The following is a 14756-nucleotide window of genomic DNA, read 5'->3' on the forward strand; positions in this document are numbered from 1 at the left end:
GGTCTCCGAGGTCGCATTTGGTGACGTAAAAGAGCCAGCCGTAGGAGGGGAGATAAGTGGAGCTAACCACTCAGGCCATGTGGAAAGCAAAGATACACAGGCTATCACAAATAAGGCAGCCGTCCAGGAATCGGCCGCTAATTTGAGTTCAGAGGAGAAGAATACAATCCTCAAACAGTTTCATGATTCACTAATTGGTGGCCATCAGGGGAAAGGAAGAACTTACGAAAGAATAAAAAAATATTGTGCATGGGAAGGCATGAAAGCCGATATAGAGCAGTAAATTCGCAAATGCGAAAGCTGCCAAAGGAAAAAAATTACACAAAACAAAACTAAAATGCCCATGGAAATTACGACTGTCCCTGAGCATTTATTTGAAAAGTGTGACATTGATATTGTTGGTCCAATGACCCCCATAGACAAGGGCAATGAGTACATCCTTACTTTTCAAGATGCACTAACAAAATTTCTAGTCGCAGTACCTGATGTAAACATTACGCCGAAAATAAATATGGACAATCATATCAAATAATATTTAGAAACCAGAAAACAGCGCCTTTCTGCTTTCCCATTTGTGTCTTGTTTAATTTATAACTGCCAAATAACACCCGAAACCGTTTTTCTCCTTCAGTTTCTTCAGTGCAGAAACAATTTTCGTTTACGACTTTTATCTGGTCTTTTCTGGGAAAAGTTTAGGCTACTTCTTTCACCATGTATAGTAAAGCCAACTTTATATATTATTTTCTATATTTGGCCTGTCTTGTGGGAGAACAGTCGCTGGGGAAGATCATATCTTCACGTGAGCTTCGCATTGTCTCGCGAAAACAAAGGAAACAATAAAATTAAAGTTAAAAAGGCAAAAAATCCACTATCGCAATATTGTTGACTTCCGACGTTAACAAATAATGCCGCCGTCCCGAATTTCTGCGCATGCGCGGAGTTGCGCCTGCTCAGGAACTGTACGCAATGCAGAACCGGTTGATCATTGCCGTAACTGCCTCACTTGCGACCTGTTTGGTAGGTGACGCACACCATGAGAAGTGCGTTTTACCAGAAAGTCACAAGACTTTAGCGGCAGCGAAGCACGGAAAGTGGCGTAGTTCACAGAAGTTGCTACGTCCAGTTGAAGGCGTTCCCGTGTTTCGCTGTCGCTAAAGTCTTGTGTGGTACGATAGGCAGACTTTAACATTCCTTCCCAAGAGATACTGATATCGCTAATCGACTGTTACCTCCCGAATGAACTACGATAAAGAGTCACACAGTAGCTGTTCAGTGCAGTGAATGTGCGTTCGTGATGATTGGATACGTACTGATTTCCACAGCAGTATTCCTTCTGCTGCTAAAGCTGTATAACAAATGCACTATAGGAGTTTGTCAAAGTCAAAGATTATTGCATGGAAAAACTGCAATTGTTACCGGTTCAAACACAGGTAGGAGAACAACAGTTGTCCAGATAATATTTTGCATAGATGCAATGTATCCATACACCGGTATTTCAAAAGCAGATAGCATACCATTTTGGCAATATACGCGAAATCGATGACAAGACTTTTTTTCTCTATTTGGTGAAGTCGTCATTTTCCATCCAAGAAAGTGTACAAGATGCTTAACCCTCAGCATAAAACAATAACGTTACTGCCAGTTTATTTCCTAGGGTAAACGTACATTATTCCATAGATCAGTAAGTGTGAGAAAATGGTTGTGGAACGAGTCATTATACATAATATGAACAGAATGAGCACAATAGTGATAACATTTTTAATAATAAAAAAAGGAATGGTGCATTCGCTATTGTTTTTCTTTACCACCACTGATCAAAATACAGATTGTCACAGAAGGTCTTAACTTACAATAGCAAAGACATTAACAAAAATTTCCATTGAGGGTATTATGATAACAGGTAGTGACTTAATAGGACTTTCACATTAATTCTGTGTGTCCATGAAAATTGCAAGTAAAAAGTTTTATTGATTTCTGCAAAATCCTTCTGTGGAATAAAAGCAGGTACTGCAGCACTTCCCTAAATTATTTTTAAACAAAGAGATACCGTATTATTTCTCCTGTTTTTCCCATTGTGAATTGTATATTACATGTTGTACAAGGGGTGTACTAGAACTTTAGGACAATTCGAGTCAAAGAATGCCATATTACATATAAAAAAAAACTTCCATCAAATATTGTACCGGTACTGTTTGACGCATGACTTTACAGGAAAAGCTAATGTGGACTGACACTGATGCAAATACCAAATGGGACCAGTCTTTATTTAATTATTATAATAATTTTACATGTCCTAGTCTTTTCTTTATTCAGTTAGTATTGTAATTTTACATGCCCTGTCGACAAAAAATTAGTAAACAAACGACAAAAAAATAAAAAGCAGTGATTTGGTGACGTAATCCATGCAAGAAATAAACTGAAAGGGTATTACAACCTCTCGGGAAAAAAAAAAACTGAGGCCTATATTTGGGGATCAAAATAGCTGATGATGGTCGAATTAGAGAGGATATAAAATGTAGACTGGCAATGGCAAGGAAAGCGTTTCTGAAGAAGAGAAATTAGTTAACATCGAGTATTGATTTAAGTGTCAGGAAGTCGTTTCTGAAAGTATTTGTATGGAGCGCAGCCATGTATGGAAGTGAAACATAGACAATAAATCGTTTAGACAAGAAGAGAATAAAGGCTTTTGAAATGTGGTGCTACAGAAGAAAGCTGAAGATTAGATGGGTAGATCATATAACTAATGAGGAGGTATTGAATAGGATTGGGGAGAAGAGGAGTTTGTGGCACAACTTGACTAGAAGAAGGGATCGGTTGGTAGGACACGTTCTGAGGAATCAAGGGATCACCAATTTAGCATTGGAGGGCAGCGTAGAGGGTAAAAATCGTAGAGGGAGACCAAGAGATGAATACACTAAACAGATTCAGAAGGATGTAGGTTGCAGTAGGTACTGGGAGATGAAGAAGGTTGCACAGGATAGAGTAGCATGGAGAGCTGCCTCAAACCAGTCACAGGACTGAAGACCACAACAACAACAACAACGATGCTTCATAATGAGCAGGGTTATATATGACAAATATATCAGGGAGTATATGCACTAAGATTTACAACTTATTATACTAATTTATTTGAAAGATTACAGCATGAGGTCTGAGGAAGTATTCTACTGACTATTTTTTTTTCTGTACTGTACAAATTTCTATTTTACTATGTTGCACCAGATTATTGCGATGTAACACATGATCAGATAAAATCATCCAAATTATGCTGACATTGAGACACTGCAGTCATCAAAACAAGAGATCACCCTTAGAGAAAATGTTGTCCACGAAAACTGTTTTAGTGTCATGAGAGCATGATGTTCCTACTTCAGTGTGTTCAATAAACACTTTGAAGAACAAAATAAGAACATTTATTGTTGTTTCAGTGTTTTTTATATAACTGGTCTCATCAAGGTAATTAATAGAGTCAGTCAGTTTTACGCATCACAAGAGGCTATTTACAAGACAGCATTACATCTACATCTATACTTTGCAAACCAGTGTGAGGTGCATGGCAGAGGGTGAATGGAAATATGCTGTGGTTTTGCCATCGCAGCTCCTTGTGTTACTGGTAATTTTATTTTAGTTTCTCATCCTTGTGATGCCCAGAGGTTAGACTTGAATGTATTTAGTTTCATCTAATGTGTAAATAATAATTATTTTAGGTGCTTTGTTGCATGTTTTTAGTGGGCAAATGGTTAGTACCAGACTACCAAATCCAGAGATCTGGCATTTGATCCCTAGTCAATCCTAGGTTTCCATTTCTAGTATTTTTTCATCTGTTGATAATAATTTGTTAATGTTAAATGCCATGTTACATCATTGGGTAGAGTCCGCATTAAATAGTAAGTCCTCCTATTATTGCTGGTTCAGTCAGTTGAAAGATTGGAGGAAGGGAGGAGCACAGCATCTTCATCTCAATTTTCAGATTGAGTACAGCCTTACACACTGCATATTGATTAGTAAAACATAAGAGGCAAGTGCAAGAGTTTAAGGATTTGTATTTGAATCTTGCTATGTCTTCATTCTGTGTTTATTTTTATACCTGTTGTAGAGTTTGGCTTTTTGTTTTCTGTTATGGAGTCAGAAGAACTATGGTCACTGACTGTAACATTGTAGTTTCTCCATTTAGCTTTATTAACTATTTAATCAGATCTCTTGATAAGGCGACTAAGATAAAATTGCCATGGGTATAATTTTTCCATTTAATTTGTTACTTTCTCTTGCTATTGATCAGATATTGTTCATAGTCATTATCAGGAGATTTGCAAATACGAGACTGAATGTAAACTTGTCTTTACTTCTTGTCTTTGTCTATTACTATCCTGCAGTTTCAGTCAAGTCATTGTAACATTTTTATGAGAAATTGTGTAATATCCCATTGACATGTAGTCAGAACATATAGACACTGATCCCCAGAAAGTTTCATGCTATTCTGCGTAGGCAAGAAATTGCTGTGTAAAGTAATAATGTAAGTGATAAAAACCCTAGCAGTCTACGTCCATGAGGTGATCACAAATCCTGTAACAGTAACTTTGTCAGCTGGAAAACAAGAAAAGAAAACAAGGAAATTCAGTGACACTGCAAAATAAAGAAGGGGCATAGGAAACCACGATCATACACTTCTGGAACAACAGGATGTTTGTATCTACAGCAAGTAAGAAACTAATAAAGAAGTTACAAAGATTAATGACAGTAATTCCAACAAAAAGAATTTTGCATCATTGAACGAGTTGAATATACAAGTACCGGTATGTAGAGTGAAACATTGAAGTGTAGGAATGCTAACGCTGGTAAGCTAAGGATTGAACTTAGTATGTATACTACTGGTAAAAGTAAATTCTGTAAATTCTATATTAATATTTTTGAAGGCTACAGCAATGCAGAAAGCACATGAAGGCAGAAAATATGTCTTAGTGAATTCATGTCTATCATCTACCTCACACTTGAATTGTTAACTAGAAGCAATATTTTCTTTATTATGAATACAAGCTGTGGAAGTTACATGCCTGCATGTAATTGTAAACAGTCATACTGATTACCCCCTGCTGAGAGCAAGACAATATCACCAGGAAGAGACTATTAAAACCAGTTGTCCCCCCCCCCCCCCTCCCCCCTCCCGCAAGGACAACCTCCTTCAGGTTTTACAATCTGCTGCCTGTTTCCAAAGGTAATTTGTGGAGGCAGTCCTTTAATTTAAATGAGACAACTGCAGCTTTCTTACATTTAATGTAAACTGTACTTATTCAACCTAAGACATTGTGTTAGTTCTAAAATTGATCAGGACCCTCTACTGTCATTTCTTCTATGTTCTTGTGGTCTTCAGTCCAAATATTGGTATTGGTTTGATGCATCTCTCCTTACTACTACATCCTGTGCAAACCTCTTCATCTCCAAATGAGCACTGTAATCTACCTCCTTTTGAAGCTGCTTACCGTATTCATCTCTTGGTCTCCCTCTACAATTTTTGTCCTCCACACTTCCTTCCAGTTCGAAACTGATGATCCCTTGGTGTGTCAGAATGTGTGCTATCAACTGAGTCCTTCTCTTGGTCAAGTTATGCTATGAATTCCTTTTCTCCCCAATTCCATTCTTCATTGGTAATATGATTTGCCCATCTCATTTTCAGCATTCTCCTGTAGCACCACATTTCGGAATCTTCTTGTCTTCATCTATGTCCTGTTATCTTTCTATGATACAAGTACATTTATCTTGTACAGCCCTTCTATATACTCCTTCCAGCTTTCAGCTTTCCCTTCGTTGTTTAGCCCTATAAGGCTACAATACAGATGAATTCCAAGGGCAATCCAATGAAAATTGAACACCCACCACAACAGGACCAAGGAATGGCTTCATTAAAAAGTAATTGTGATATGCATTAAGACACTTATCCCACTGGGAGATGAGATGATCAATTTTTGTTTCATAGAATGCAGTTGGTACTTGCTCTTGCACTTCCTCATCTGGCTGAAACCAACATCCATGCATATCTTTGTTCAGGTCACCAAACATGTGAAAATCACACAGTGAAAGGTCTGAGCTGTGCAGAGGATGTTGTAGTTTTTTGCCACCAAATCACTGAAGTGCAACTTTCAGCCAATTGTTGGTGTTAGGGCAGCCATTATCACCCAGCAGGATGATTCTGTCCAACAGAATTCCTGTCCAGTGGCATTCCTTTTAATTATGGCACATTGCAGATTCTGCAAAGTGTCTTCATAGCTCTGTAGATTTGTTGTGGTTCCATCCTCAAAGAACTCTGCAAGCAGAGGAAGCATCCTGTTGCATGATAACACTCCCCCCCACACTGCTAATCAGACGAAGACAATGCGTTGATGATTTGATTGGGAAATACTACAGTATCTTCCATACAGCCCAGATCTTTCACTATACTTTTTCACACCTTTGGTGACCTGAATAAAAACATGCCTGGACATTGATTTCAGTCAGACGAGAAGTGCAAGAGTGGGTGCTGTTGTGCATCCATCAGTGGCCGGCTGCATTCTGTGGAACAGGAATTGATAACCTTGTGTCCCAGTGTGATGATTGTTGTAACGCATCTAGTGATTACTTCTGAATGGAATCATTCCATGGTCCCATTGTGATTTTCATTTGGCGGCCCCTTATTTCAAAAAAGACTTCCTAATATTAAAATCTATATTCAGTGTTAACAAATTTCTCTTCTCCAGAACTGCTTTTCTTGCCATTGCCAGCCTACGTTGTATATACTCTCTTCTTTGGTCATTGTCAGTTATTTTACTGACCAAATAACGAAAGTCACCTGCTAATTTTAGTGTCTTGTTTCCTAATCTAATTCCCTCAGCATCACCTGATTTAATTCGACTGCATTCCATTATCCTTGTCTTGCTTCTGTTAATGGTCATCTCATATTCTCCTTTCAAGACACTGTTCATTGCATTTAACAGATCTTCATAGTCCTTTACAGTCTCTGGTCTCTGAGAGAATTATAATTTCATCTGCAAACCTCAAAGATTTATTTCTTGTATGTGAACTTTTATTCCTTATCCAAATTTTCCTTTGATTTCCTTTACTGTTTGTTCATTGTACAGTTGAATAACACCAGGGATGAGCTACAACCCTGTCGCACTCCCTTTTCAGCCACTGCTTCCATTTCGTGCCTCTTGACTCTTATAACAGCTGTCTGGTTTCTCTTTCAGTCCTTGTATTCTACCCCTGCTACCTTCACAATTTCAAAGAGTGTATCCCAGACTACCTGGTCACAAGCTTTCTCAAAATCTGCAAAAATTATAAACGTAACTTTAGGTTTACCTAACTTATCTTCTAAGATAAGTCATGGGACAAGTATTGCTTGGGCTTCTTCCTACAATTCTTCGAAATTCAAACTGATCTTCCCTGAGGTTGGCTTCTACCAGTATTTACATTTCTCAGTAAATAATTTTTGTTAGTATTTTGCAGCCATGCTTTATTAAACTGATTGTGTAATATCCACATCTTTCAGCACCTGTTTTCCTTGGAGTATTTTGCCTGTATCAATCGTCTTGCATACCAGGTGGAATAGTTTTGTTATGACTGGCTGTCCCAAGAATTTCAGTAGTTCTGAGGGAAAGTCATCTACTTGAGAGCTTTGTTTTGACTTATGTCTTTCAGTGGTCTGTCAAATTCTTCTTTCAGTATCATATCTCCTACCTCATCTTCATCTATGTCCTGTTATCTTTCTATGATACAAGTACATTTATCTTGTACAGCCCTTCTATATACTCCTTCCAGCTTTCAGCTTTCCCTTCGTTGTTTACTACTGGATTTCCATCTGAGCTCTTTGTATTCATACAGCTACTTTTCTTTTCTCCAAACATCTCTTTATTTGCCCTATTATATATGTTTGATATTCTTACATTTGTCCTGTAGCCATTCGTGCTTAACCATTTTGCACTTCCTGTCAGTCTAATTTTTTATACATTTGTATTCCCTTTCACATACTTAATTTACTGCATTTTTATGTTTTCTCCTTTCATCAGTTAAATTCAATATCTCCTTTGATATCCAACAATTTCTACCAGGTCTTGTCTTTCTACCTATTTGATTCTCTGCTGCTTGCACTATTTCATTTCTAAAAGCTATTCATTTATCTTCTACAATTCTCCTTTCCCCTGTATCAGTCAATCGTTGCTTAATACTCCTTCTGCAACTCTCAGCAAGCTCTGATTTTTTCAGCTTATCCAGGTCCCATCTCCTTAATCTCCCATCTTTTTGCAATTTCTTCAATTTTAATCTATAGTAAATAATAAAAAAATCTAATTCTGAAATCTCAGACTCACCATTATATAACCAATCTGAATCATTATATAACCTTCTGGTGTCTCCAGGTCTTTTCTATATCCACAACATTCTTTCATGATTCTTAAACCAAGTGTTAGTGATGATTAAATTATTCTCTGTGCAAAATTCTACCAAGCAGCTTCCTCTTTCATTCATTTTCCCCAGTCCCTGTTCACCTACCATTTTTCCTTCTCTTCCTTTTTCTTACTATTGAATTCCAGTCCCCCATCAGAATTAAATTTTCATCTCTCTTTACTACCGGAATAATTTCTTTTACGTTGTCATACATTTTCTCAATCTCTTCATCATCTGCGGAGCTAGTTAGCATATAAACTTGTACTACTGTTGTGGGTGCTGGCTTTGTGTCTATCTTGGTTGCAATAATGTATTCACTATGCTGTTGCATTCCTATTTTCTTATTTAGTATTAGGCCTACTCCTGCATTACTGCTATTTGATTTTGTATTTATAACACTGCTCTCACTGGATAAGAGGTCCTGTTCATTGTATTATCAAACTTCACCAATCCCTTCTGTATCTGCCTTCAACCTAACCATTTCTGTTTGTAAATTTTCTGACCTACCTGCCTGATTAAGGGATCAAACACCATAGATTGACAGTCTCGTCTTTCCTGATGATATCCTCCTGAGTAGTCCTCACCCAGAGATCCAAATGGGGGAGACTGTTTTACCTCCAGAATATTTCACCTGAGTGGATGCCCTCATCATTTAACCATACAGTAGAGCATACCCTTGGGAAAAATAATAGTTGTGGTTTCCCCCTTGCTCTCAGCGGTTTGCAGTACCAGCACAGCAGGGCTATGTTGGTTAATGCTATAAGGACAAACAAGTCAATCATCCAGACAACTGCTCATGCACCTACTGGAAAGGCTGCCATCCCTCTTCAGGAACCACACATTGTCTTGGCCTTTCAACAGATACCCGTTCATTGTGGCTACACCTATGGTAGGGCAGTCTGTATCACTCAGCACATACGACACCCCACCGTGATAAGGTCCACGGTTCTGTCATACAAATACGGAATTGGTGGATTTAGGAGGGCCATATTCAATGCAATCCAGGATATGAGTAGCGATGTGACTAGCACACGAGAGGACTGACATATTGTTCACTAGGCCTAGCAGGATCATACAGCAACAGTGTGTATGTTGATACAGGAAATGATCTTGTTTGTAGCAAGAGAATTATCAACATAGACAGAGTATTGGCATTCAGATCATTATAGACTGTGAACATGGTGATTATTTTGTGATTTCCTTTGAAGCAGCACAGAGAGAGGCGCTCTGACAGGGTGCATTCAAAGACCGCACTGGACACAGCAGTTTCACCCCGTCCTCTTTTCAGATGATTCATTCTTCTGTGTACAACATCATGATAGGTGCATCTGTACCTGAAGGATCTGAGAAAAACAAACACTGACCAACTGAATTTGTATTAGTTATGATCATATGGGCCCAAAACCTGAGATGATAATACCGGATGCTATTGGGCACATAACACGATCACCTCCAGTCCACAAAGTGAGTAATTTTGATAGCAACTGTTGCATTTCTGACATAATAAGGCCAATATCTGTTCCCTTAATTTGAGGTCTCTGTGATGTTATCTTTCTATGAGATAATACGAGACCTTATGTAGCCAGTTTTGTCCTGACCTACCTGTATATAGTGAGTATTTTGCTGTTGCCACAGCCAGCACATTTTCCAGATCTCTCACCCTGTAAGAAATCTGATAATGGGTTGCCAAGAGGCTGGCACGCTGCCACCCGCTAGCCTTGTGTCGTAAAGATGAAACGACATGAATGGCATACCAGTACCCATCACCCGAATTCAGTTCAACTCAGTCTCTGGCTAGGTTAGAGCCATTGTTGCTGTCAGAGAGGGTAGCCCTGTTTACTAAATTCCACATCCTGTATACTCCCAGTCACCTAAAAATGCAATCATGTATTCCTTCTACAATTCTGCATATAAATAATAGTAGCTTTTGTTAATGGCTGTCTTCCTGGTGTTGTAATTTTAATGATCAGCAGTGGACTTTGAAAAAAGTCATTTCCTCTTACAAAACACCCAGGTGTGGTTTTTATCTACAAACTCATACTTAGAGTGTGTGTAACTCTACTGACTTCAAAGACGGCTCCTTGTCAGCTTTCTATATAATGAAGAATGTGAGCCTACAAGTTGTTGCGGGAGATTAGAGCGGCAGTTCCCACTGGAGAGCACATGGCTGGCAGTTGCTACAGAGGTGTGGTGAGCGGCTAGTGTCTACGCAGCCTCGGAAAAACTTGAACGTTTGGCAGGGGCATGTGCGGCCGTGTCTGCGCTCTTGGAGAAATTTATATGCAAGAGAAAAGTTGATAAAAACAAAACTAAGAGTAACACAGAGATGCAAGTTGGCACTCATGGACAGAAAAATATGTAAAGCTAAATTATCTACCCGTCCCACAAAAATATATAATTGTTTAAAAGTTATTGTCATCTTAAAATTTGTAAATTTATGAAAGATCAAAAGCTAATATCTCGGCAATGCATTGGCCAACTAATATGAAAAAAGTGTTTGCGGATGCGGCTAGTAGAGCTGCATTGAGCAGCCATAGCTGATTCCGCATAGTGTGTACCATTTTTGAATGAGAGGTCGGAATATTGAATCTGACTGAGAGAAACTGTGCTTTTGGTAATAAATTTAAAGAGATGAAACTAGCAGCAGCATTCTAAAGTTTAAAGAGATAGATGAGTAATTAAGTACTTATTTTTATTCGTTTATTTATGTTTAGTATCAAAAATCTGGGAAAAGCAAAATCACGCCACAAGGACATTATTTGTGAAAAAACTATGGCAGATACAAAAAATTGGACTTTAAATTGTTACCCTTATTTTTCGATATATCATATATGTTTTTGTTTAGTTTTAGAATATTCATAATTTTTGTCAAACATTGTTTTGAGTTAGGCAATCATTTTTTATTTATTTATTTATTTATTCCATGTGATCTGATGGTACACAGTGTGTGTTGCAGATGTCGGAAAATATCAGTTAACATATATTAACATACAGTATCCTAATGAATTATATTGCTCAATGTTTTCAATTTAACACAAATAGCAAGATTACTGTTCTAAGTATTCATTTACAGAGTAAAAACAGTGACACAACAAATATGACTTCACAGCTTTGCTAAATTTTATGTTGTCTTTGATGGACTTAATACTAGTGGGAAGATTGTTGATCAGTTGGAGGCCCATGTGGAAAGCTCCCTTTTTACACAGTTGAGTGTTTGTATGTAAAACATGCAGATTTGAGATTTTCCTGGTGTTGGTTCATGTATTTCATTATTTTTTACAACTCTGGTGTCAATTGTCACTATGTGGTTTCTGAAAAATTTTAGAGTCTCGAGAATGTATAGGCAAGACAGTGTAAGGATTTCCAACTTTCTGAAGATGGGTTTGCAGGAGTCTCTGGGTTTGCTTCCAGTAATAATCCTCATTGCTCTCTTCTGGATTCTGAATGTGCTTAGAGCAGTTGGAGAATTTCCCCAGAATATCACACCATATTTTAGGTGGGCTTGTATGTAAGCGTAGTACATGCTGGTTAATGTTTTCAGGCTAGCACATGATTTCAGTACACTGAATGCATAACAGCCAGTACTAATTCTGGCATTTATCTTTCCTGTATGTGTATTCCATTTCAGGTTATCTTGAACACACAGACCCAGGAATTTGAAAACAGTGTTGGTATCTATTAGCTGGTTATTTACAGTGACAAATGGCTGAGAGGAATTTGCATTTTGTGTTGTGTGAAAGTTCATGGAAGCTGTCTTTTTGGTGTTGATAGTTAATCTGTTGATTTTAGCCCAGTTGCTGAGTTGCTCAGTGGCCAAGTTCACAGCTTTTTGCACAGCCTCTGTATTCTCCCCTTTGAGGAGTACAGTTGTGCCATCAGCAAATATTATTGTTTTGTGTGCATCAACATTCAGGCTCAAGTCATTAATATACAGGAGGAAAAGTAGGATTCCCAATACTGAGCCGTGTGGAACACCTTGCTTTACAGTTTTATTACTTGATAGTATTTCGGTTATTGAGTTGCTTTGTCTATTTGTGTATTTCATGCTGACTCTCTGCATCCGATTGGTTAGGAATGTAGCAATCCAGTTGTTTGCAATTCCTCTGATACCATAGTGTTCTATTTTTTCCAGCAATTTAGAGGGCGGATAGGGTGGCTATCTTTGATGACTTGGTAGTTGGTTTTGAGTGATGCTAAGAACCGGACATGCCGCGCATCTGGGGGTAGTAGTGTGTTGATAGCCACATTCGGGGACAAGTATATATGTAGCGACATTCGTAAGCAATAAAGTGGAGTGCAATCTAGTGGTTTAGGACAGCAGACAAGTGTGTATTTTGTGAATTGTGAACATACTGTCAAGTACCGTGATCACAGCATATGAATTTTATAGTGAAGTGTTGCAGCAGCAGTTACTAACGGCTGCCCCTACTTAAGAGCCCCTCAGACTACATTTTAAGTCTTAAGTGTGTATATAGAAGAAGAAAAATAAACTACTTGTTCAATCAATGTATGTGACTCAATATTTTAAATTTCACTGCAATACCTGCCTGCACTGTTTTGTTATGTTTTATTTCAGCTTAAAAACTGAGTTTACAACAGGTGTGAGCTGGCACCCTATGATGAAAAACATAGCCAAACATTGAGACCAGCCACATGTCTGGCCTACTCAATTAAACTGAGTGTAACAAATAAATATATTTTCGTGCCGTAGCAGGTGTGGACTTGTGCGAAACTATTCGAACTTCAATGTGTACTGCCCAGTACTGTCATAATATGGGCGCTCGTCCGGGATTGTCTTAACTGAACAGGCTCGGTAGGCAGTGCAGGATTGCGTTTGAAAGTGAAGAAGATTGGGACAAATGCACTGCCGATTGCCGGGCAGTATGCTGAGTCCGACATCGACTACCAAAGCGGGAGTGGATGTGCTGCCTGCTGCCAGACATGTCTGCTTGTGTCTGTGTATGTGCGGATGGATATGTGTGTGTGTGTGTGTGTGTGTGTGTGAGTGTGAGTGTGTACCTGTCCTTTTCTCCCCCTAAGGTAGGTCTTTCCACTCCCGGGATTGGAATGACTCCTTACCCTCTCCCTTAAAACCCACATCCTTTCGTCTTTCCCTCTCCTTCCCTCTTTTCTGATGATGCAACCGTGAGTTGCGAAAGCTTGAATTTTGTGTGAATGTTTGTGTTTGTTTCTGTGTCTATCAACATGCCAGCGCTTTCGTTTGGTAAGTTACAGAATCTTTGTTTTTAGATATATTTAGATACTTCAGAAGATTTTCAGAGAGCAATTCAAAATTGCCAGATGGGGACCTATATGTACCTGTAATTATAATATTACTATCTGTTAGTTCACATAAACAATCTTCAATATCTTTTTCAATACAGCAGACATTTTTAAACCCAATTTCCTTTGATTTAATGTCTGTTTTTACATGTATACATGTTCCACCCCTCTGTATGTTTCCCTGCAAAAGCTGCTGACCAGCTGGCTATATATATATACAAAGATGATGTGACTTACCAAACGAAAGCGCTGGCACGTCGATAGACACACAAACATACACACAAAATTCTAGCTTTCGCCACCAACGGTTGCTTCGTCAGGAAAGAGGGAAGGAGAGGGAAAGACAAAAGGATTTGGGTTTTAAGGGAGAGGGTAAGGAGTCATTCGAATCCCGGGAGCGGAAAGACTTACCTTAGGGGGAAAAAAATGGTCCATTGATCGTGACCCGGCCAAATATCTCACAAAATAAGCGTCAAATGAAAAAACTACAAAGAACGAAACTTGTCTAGCTTGAAGGTGGAAACCAGATGGCGCTATGGTTGACACGCTAGATGGCACTGCCATAGGTCAAACGGATATCAACTGCATTTTTTAAAATAGGAACCCCCATTTTTTATTACATATTAGTGTAGTATGTAAAGAAATATGAATGTTTTAGCTGGACCACTTTTTTCGCTTTGTGATAGATGGTGATGTAATAATCACAAACATATGGCTCACAATTTTAGACAAACAGTTGGTAACAGGTAGGTTTTTTAAATTAAAATACAGAACGTAGGTAGGTTTGAACATTTTATTTCGGTTGTTCCAATGTGATACATGTACCTTTGTGAACTTATCATTTCTGAGAATGCATGCTGTTACAGCGTGATTACCTGTAAATACCACATTAATGCAATAAATGCTCAGAATGATGTCCGTCAACCTCAATGCATTTGGCAATATGTGTAATGACATTCCTCCCAACAGTGAGTAGTTCGCCTTCCATAATGTTCGCACATGCATTGACAATGCGCTGAAGTATGTTGTCAGGCATTGTCGGTGGATCACGATAGCAAATA

At 38.4% G+C, this 14756-nt stretch overlaps 1 protein-coding gene across 1 annotated transcript in view; it reads left to right on the forward strand.

Moving 5' to 3' along the window:
• The first annotated feature begins 1000 nt into the window (after nucleotides 1-1000).
• The window catches only part of LOC126473426 (retinol dehydrogenase 14-like), a 55454-nt gene continuing 41698 nt past the window's right edge, over nucleotides 1001-14756 (forward strand). The window contains exon 1 of the mRNA XM_050100463.1: nucleotides 1001-1430. Within this exon, the coding sequence (XP_049956420.1) occupies nucleotides 1295-1430 (136 nt within the window). The 5' untranslated portion in view covers nucleotides 1001-1294. The remainder of the gene's footprint in view (nucleotides 1431-14756) is intronic.

This window comes from Schistocerca serialis, chromosome 4 (genome assembly GCF_023864345.2).
Source record: "Schistocerca serialis cubense isolate TAMUIC-IGC-003099 chromosome 4, iqSchSeri2.2, whole genome shotgun sequence".
Lineage (NCBI taxonomy): Eukaryota > Metazoa > Arthropoda > Insecta > Orthoptera > Acrididae > Schistocerca > Schistocerca serialis.